The 7,315-nt window shown below is 33.0% G+C and overlaps 1 protein-coding gene across 1 annotated transcript; it reads left to right on the top strand.

Moving 5' to 3' along the window:
- The first annotated feature begins 2,401 nt into the window (after positions 1 to 2,401).
- On the top strand, positions 2,402 to 7,014 carry LOC107874515 (ycf54-like protein). The gene is made up of 3 exons (XM_047413448.1): positions 2,402 to 2,738; positions 5,609 to 5,847; positions 6,492 to 7,014. The coding sequence occupies exons 1-3, from the start codon at positions 2,502 to 2,504 to the stop codon at positions 6,682 to 6,684; spliced, it is 669 nt and encodes a 222-aa protein (XP_047269404.1). The 5' UTR covers positions 2,402 to 2,501; the 3' UTR covers positions 6,685 to 7,014.
- Positions 7,015 to 7,315: the final 301 nt, after the last annotated feature.

Below are 7,315 nucleotides of genomic sequence, written 5' to 3' on the forward strand. Positions count from 1 at the left end.
ATACACTTTTTAAATTTTTTTAAAATTAAATTTAGTTGATTTAGAATTTTTAAACTAATGAGAAAAATATTAATTGTCATTAATTCCGATGACTTCTAATAAGGAAAGGTTTTACCATAAATATATTTAATTAATTTTCAACTATTAAAATATTAGAAAAAAATAGTAAAAAGACTATTTTGTTTAAAACAAAGACTTTTAGTGAAGGACAAAAAGTTCAAACGAATTTCTAAGGCCCTTCACACGATTTAGAATTTTTAAACTAATGAGAAAAAATTACTTGTCATTAATTCTGATGACTTCTAATAAGGAAATATTTTACCATAAATATATTTAATTAATTTTTAACTATTAAATATTAAAAAAATAGTAAAAAGACTATTTTATCTAAAGTAAAGACTTTTAGTGAAGGGCAAAAAGTTCGGACGACAATTCTAAGGCCCTTCACACGATTTAGAATTTTTAAACTAATAAAAAAAATTTATTTGTCATTAATTCTGATGACTTCTAGTAAGAAAATATTTTACCATAAATATATTTAACTATTTTTCAACGATTAAGTATAAAAAAAATAGTAAAAAGATGATTTTGTCTAAATCAAAGACTTTTAGTGAAGGGCAAAAAGTTCAAACGATATTTTTAAGACCCTTCACACTTTTAATATATTATAGATATAGATATAGATATGGATTAAATTATAGATTATAGATTATAGATATAGATGTGATCGAGATCAAAAGTGTTCACTTTTAGTAATTTTAAAGGACTAAAACTGCTCAATTGATATACTTAAAAGACTGCTTCAAATATAATTCAAAGGTAATGGACCATTTTTGTAATTTTCTCTATTTTATACTCCCCGGACTAATTTACTTGTAACATTTTTTGTTTACACATCTCTTGTGAAACTACTCCATTCATTCATTTTTATTTGTATATTTTAAATTTTACACGCTCATTAAGAAATAATTATTAGTATAAAAATTTACATAATGTCCATTATTAATTGATATTTAGTATCATATTTTGAAAAAATAATTTGATAATTAAGTAATTAATATTAAAAATAAAATATAAAAAATAATAACTATATTTCGTTTTACGTTAAAAGTGATAAGTGAAACTGAATAGTAGACAAGTAGTAAAAGTAAACGAAAGAGATGTGTTATAGACAATCATATTCTTATTTATTACTTTCTCCGTTTTATATTAGTAGATTTTTTTCATACTCATGTTAAAAAATCATAAATAAGAAAAGAACTTTAGTAATTCACCCCTTGATTTTTTATTTTTTTTTAAGATTTTACGAACAAGTGTGAATACTTTCAAAAAGAACTAATTGAAAGAATAATATGCAAAATAATTTAATAAACATAATTTTAATTTAGTAAGATGAACAACTAACATGAAACAACTATTTTTAGTAAGATGACCAACTAATATGAGAAGAAGATAGTACTTCTAATTATTTAAAATGTTAACTTTTATTTAATGAAACTTTTCTCTTTCCTTTTTCTTCAATAAATTAAAAAATAGTTAATATAAGCTATCAGAATATTAAATTATTCGTATATGCTCTTCATTTAGATTTTCTATACTATTTAGTTAATAGTAGTTATTACTTTTAAGAATAATTATTATTAAAAACAAAATGAAAAGAATAATTACCTCTTATTTTAAAAATAATAATTATTTTAAATTATTTATTTTTAATAGGAATGAGAAGCAAGTGATTCGAAGTGGAGAGTGGGGCCTTTTTTAATATTCTCTTCGTTTAAAAAAGCATGATCTATTTTAATTTGACATGAAATTAAAAGAATAAATAAAAATTTTAAATTTTATAATCAAATTTTATGATCTTAAATTAAAATAATAACAAATATATAAAAATATCCTTTAATCTTAGAGTAAAATATCTAGTATCCTCTGAACTATAATCAAATTTGCTACGATGTAATCCAACTTTACGAGAGTCTTATTACCCCGGAATTAAATTTTAACCTATTTTTTGTCGTCCTTTTTAGCTAACGTAACACCTTTTATCAACCTTTTTAGCTGACGTAACACCTTTAATGTGGGCTTTATTTTATATAATAAAGAAGTTACGTCAGCATAAAAGAGTGATAAATATGATAAAATTGAGTTTATGAGATAATAGGACACCTGTGAAGTTGGAGTATTACGTAGCAACTTTGATCATAATTTAAGATACTGAATACTTATCTCTTAATCTTATAGTCTTGAACATGTCATGTTAAAAGTTAGAACTAAAAAAATTATAAAAAAGAAGAAAAATAATTTTTATCAAATAGATTAAAAAGAAAAGTAAATCATTTATTTTATAACGGAGGGAGTATTTATTTTTTATTTTATTTTTTTAGGAAGGGGGCTAATTTGAAGAAATAAAAAGGTAGGATAAGGTTGGTGCATTTATCTCAGTTGGCACTATCTTCTTTTTCTCTCGTGCCATTCCAATACAGACTGATTCTCGATAATTAACAATGTCATCTTCAACATCTCTAAATCTTGGTTCATTTTGCACTTCCTTAGTGAATTTTCCAACTCATTGTCCTCATAAATCTTCTTCTTTCCTTTTACATGGTGCTCAATTTTCACCACCATCACCCAACAACAATAACAACAATAGCAGCACTGTTTTTAAGCATTGTAGCTGGAAATTAACTAGACCTACTAAGAGAGCTGTTGCTGCTGTTGACTCCTCTGATCCTGCTGAAAAGGTTTTGCTCTTTCTCCCCTTTTTTCTGTTACATTTTTTAATTTGTGGATGTATTGGTGTAAATATTACACCCTCCGTTTCATTTTATGTGTCGCCATTTGACCAGACACAGAGTTCAAGGAATAAATGATTTACTTTGTAAAATTTACCGAATTGCCCGCTCTTAAGTCACTTTAATGTTTACTCTTTTTTTTTTTTTTTTTGGTTAAGTGGGACTCAGTGAGGATAAAATGGAGATAATGTCATTAAATAGTTGTTAAATAAAAAGTAAATGCACTGTTTTCACCTAAACTATAAACAAAATTGCGGAGACACACCCCAACTCAAGGAGTAAGTGCCTACGTGGACCTTCAATATATTGATTCATGCAGTGTGCCATGTAGGCCTTAAAGTTGCTAAAAATACGATTTTAATTAGTTAAGGGTTAATAATATCCTTTAAGTTGGAGTGTGTCTCAGCAATTTCGTTTATAGTTCAGGGTGAAAATAGTGCATTTTCTCTTAAAAAATGGCTTCTTTTGAGTGTCATTTGCGGACGCGGATTTAGGATTTATGTTTTGTGGGTTCAACGTTTAACTCTTTTAGCATTGAGCCCATTATATTTTTGAAGTTATAGTTCATATTTAGGGAAAAGAGTCAGAAATATATTTAAACTTAGGCGAAATTTGTTGTAACACTCCTTAACTTTGTGGGGGTCCGATCGACTATTTATTACCGTATTTCTATGACATATATTTGTTCAGCTAGACCACTTCAGACTCTTACGCGCCAGTGCGCGTGTATTCACGCAGTAGCAAATATATGCCACAAAAATACGGTAATAAATAGTCAAAGGGGTCATAAGACTCCCGTAAAGTTGAGGCGTGTGTTACAACAAATTTCGCCAAAATTTAGGTATATTTCGAACCTTTTTCCCTCATATTTACTATTTGTTGCTTGGTGCAATCTTCATGAATTTTAAATATAAATGGCTTCTTTGTGTGTCTTTTTTAGAAGTTGATATAGGATTTAAGTTTTATGGGTTCTACATTTACATTTTTTAGCACTAAACATGGTTTATCTTTGAAGTTATGGGTTCATATTTACTATTTGTTTCAACTTTTGTGAATTTTTATGTATAAATTTATGCTTTTGTCGAAAGTATTGGGTACAGATGAACCTGATGTCAATATGTTATATCCACCAATGGCCATTCATGTCTAATTGCTCTGAAAGTATAGCAGCTATATTTTTCACCTGCTTTCAATCTATGTTGCTCGGACTTTCAAAAATGTCATTAGGTGCATGTCGGATTCTTCAAAAGTAGGGCATTTTTGGAGGATCAAACACGGATACGGCAGCATTTTTAGAGAGTCGGAGCAACTTAGCTTCCATTTCTCTGCTTCGTTTGAACTTGAGCATGAAACTCTAATAGTGTTAGTGCTTTATTTGCCTCAAAAGACCAGACCCTCTTGCACCCAAAGACGTGGCCTAGCGAGCAATGAAGTAGGTTAAGAAGTATGAGGTCTCAGGTTTCTTCCAGTTTGTCCACCCGGTTCTTGTGTTGGTGGGAGATAGCAGGTGCCACGTGGAATAAGTCGAGGTGCGTGCAAGCTGACCTAATCACCACATTTGTAGGGAAAAAAAGACCAAACTCTCTCGTTATTGCCTTTTTATTTGGTTCTCCTGTTTGTTATTGTTACAAAAATGGTCTTCTTTTGCCTGCCATTCATGTCTACAATTTCTTTGATAGTGTAGCTGTAAAGCAAAGGCGGATCCAATATTTAAGCTTAAACGCGTTCAATATTTTAAGGTTCTCCTCGTTAAACCTACAATAATAAGTTATGGGTTCATCTCTACTATTTCTTGTAATGAATTCAAATGCATAAGTTTATGCTTCACGATGAACCCAATATGTAAGACTTGTATCCGCCCCTGGTTATAGTCTTTGTTTACTCTCAATTTCCCTGCTTCGTGTAAAGTTGAATATGAGACCCTCCATTGCGCAAGTGCAAGCTTTGTTTGTCTCGAAAGGCCAAAATTCTCTCGGAACCAACGCAGGCTAAGAACAAAACATGTTAATAGCAAGGGATCCATGTAGGCGCCAGAGGCGAAGCCAGAATGTGATGTTCAGTTTAAAATATTGATCAAAAGCTTATGTAGTTTGACTCTCGAAAAGTGAAACGTAACAAGTATCTGGGGACAGAAGGAGTAATAATTTATACATCTTAGATGTATTTCTTGAGACAAATACTAGGTTCTGCTGAACTCGCTTCCTACTCTCTAACTCCACCCCGGATTGGCACACTACCAACTAGCTGTAATTACACTAGTTACCTTGTTTAGCAAATTAGGTAGTATTGTATGAAATCGAACTGAGAGCAGAATGTTACATCAGATTTATGTAGCAATTCGCAGTTGATTTGGGATTGAGCCGTGGCTGATTGTGTTGATTGAATGATTACACTCGTACGTTTCTGGTCAAAACTGAGTTCACTTCTTCGTTTAGCAATATGGGTATTAGAGACACGAGAAGGTCGAAATGAAATTAAAATAACCATCTATTAGCTATGTTGCTTGGACTCTTCAAAAATGTCAGCGGGTGCGTGTCGGATTGTCCAAAAAGTAGTGTATTTTTGGAGAATCTGACACGGGTGCGGAATCAAAAGTGATGAGTCCACGCAACTTAGTCTATTAGAGGGTCAGGGTATGTAATTCATGTTACTTTTATTAGTCCTACTCTCACTCGCCTTTGAATGTATATTTTGGTCGTCTGTGACGGATCATTGCAGTGAAAAGGAAAAGACGTTAATTTAAATTACTCCCTGTTTGGCGTCATTTGCTTTAGTTCAATGTTACGAATGTTGATGCTGATTTTCTGTTGTATATACAGCAAGAGACTGAAAGGAAGAAGTACTATTTCCTTGTTGCGAATGCCAAATTTATGCTGGACGAAGAGGAGCATTTCCAGGAGCAAATGTTTGAACGTCGTCGTCTCTATGGAGAGCGCAACAAAGAACCGGATTTCTGGCTTGTAATTGAGCCCAAGTTCTTGGACAAGTTCCCTAATATCACCAAGAGACTGAAGAGACCTGCTGTAGCACTTGTTTCGACGAATGGCCCATGGATCACGTAAGGGGCTGTCATTGTTAAATAATCGAGACACTAATTACTCCATTTGTTTCTGTCTGTATGCATCATCAAAAGATTTGCCGTCTATAACAAGTTAAGATCAGCTATGTTGCTCGGACTCTTCAAAAATGTCGGCAGGTGCATGTCGGATCCTCCAAAAATAGCGTATATTTGAAGGATCTGACACGGGTACGGCAACAATTTTGGAGAGTCCGAGTAACTTAGAAAATCAGGAGAAAGAGGTCAAAATGTTCCTATACTATACGAGATATCTTAACTAATACCATTTGGTGTACTTTAGGTTCGTTCATATCCTCAATGTTAGCAAATCATCTCGTGCTTGCCCTTGACCCTGACGAAACTCCAATCTGAAGTATAACGGTAGTTAATTTTAAACCAAGGAAAAGTAGCGGGGGTACAAGTTAGATACTTTTTCCCCGATGTATTTTTGATATGTGGTATAACCCCGTCCACGGTGGAGCTCCCTTAAAGACAAGGGCAGTTACGAGAAGATTTGCTAGCAGCGTGGGTATGAATGACCCCAAACTATATAACAGATGGTACATTTAAGCTATTTCGTATAGCAGAGTGGTAAAGTTGTACATTTTCTATTTTTCTTTTGATCTGTTTTTCGAAACTTGTAGGTTCATGAAACTGAGGCTAGACCGAGTTTTACAAGAGAGCTATGAGGCTGACAGTCTAGAAGAAGCTTTGGCAAGTACTCCGGTTAATCTTGAGTTTGAAAAGCCGGAAACATGGACAGCACCATACCCGAAGTATGAATACGGGTGGTGGGAGTCTTTCTTGCCCCCTGGATCTCAGACGTCAAAGGTATGATTAGCAGTCATCGTCCATATCTTGCCATACCATCATCTGTGCGTTGCTTGAAGTAAGTCAATATCTACGGTAGTGTTTGTTGGTCCGGCAATGAACAAACATTTAGTTTGAGAAGCTATATGAAGTGATGGTCTGGGAAACGCGATTGTAGGCTGTAGCTGAAGATGTTTGTAGCTCATCTGAAGAACTATACGACGAAAGCCTAATGTCTGTAGCTTAACTTGCGAGATTCAGGAATTAAACGAAGAATTTGAGCATTGTACTTAGCATGAAAAAAGCATTATGAAAAATCTGGAAAATGTGTTAATTGTTGTTGGTTTTTATCTCTCACTACAAGGAGTTGTTTAATGATTCTCGAGTATGTACTTTTCTTGAGTGCCTATTTTCTACTTTCTATTTTCTATCGGTATCTATGGTTTGATCACCACTTTGTGGGACTACACTGGGCATGTTGTTGCTGTTGTTGTTGTGTCTATGGATTGATCACAAGTCCGTCCTACCTTTTTGAGGTAGAGAGGTTGTTTCCGATAAGAGCCTAGAGGTTGTTTCCGATAAGAGCCTCAACATGTTGAGCTCTCCAGGTTCAACAACGACAACATGCCCGAGATGGTAGGTGTATGCTGATTTTACT

This window comes from Capsicum annuum, chromosome 6, assembly GCF_002878395.1.
Source record: "Capsicum annuum cultivar UCD-10X-F1 chromosome 6, UCD10Xv1.1, whole genome shotgun sequence".
Classification (NCBI taxonomy): Eukaryota; Viridiplantae; Streptophyta; class Magnoliopsida; order Solanales; family Solanaceae; genus Capsicum; species Capsicum annuum.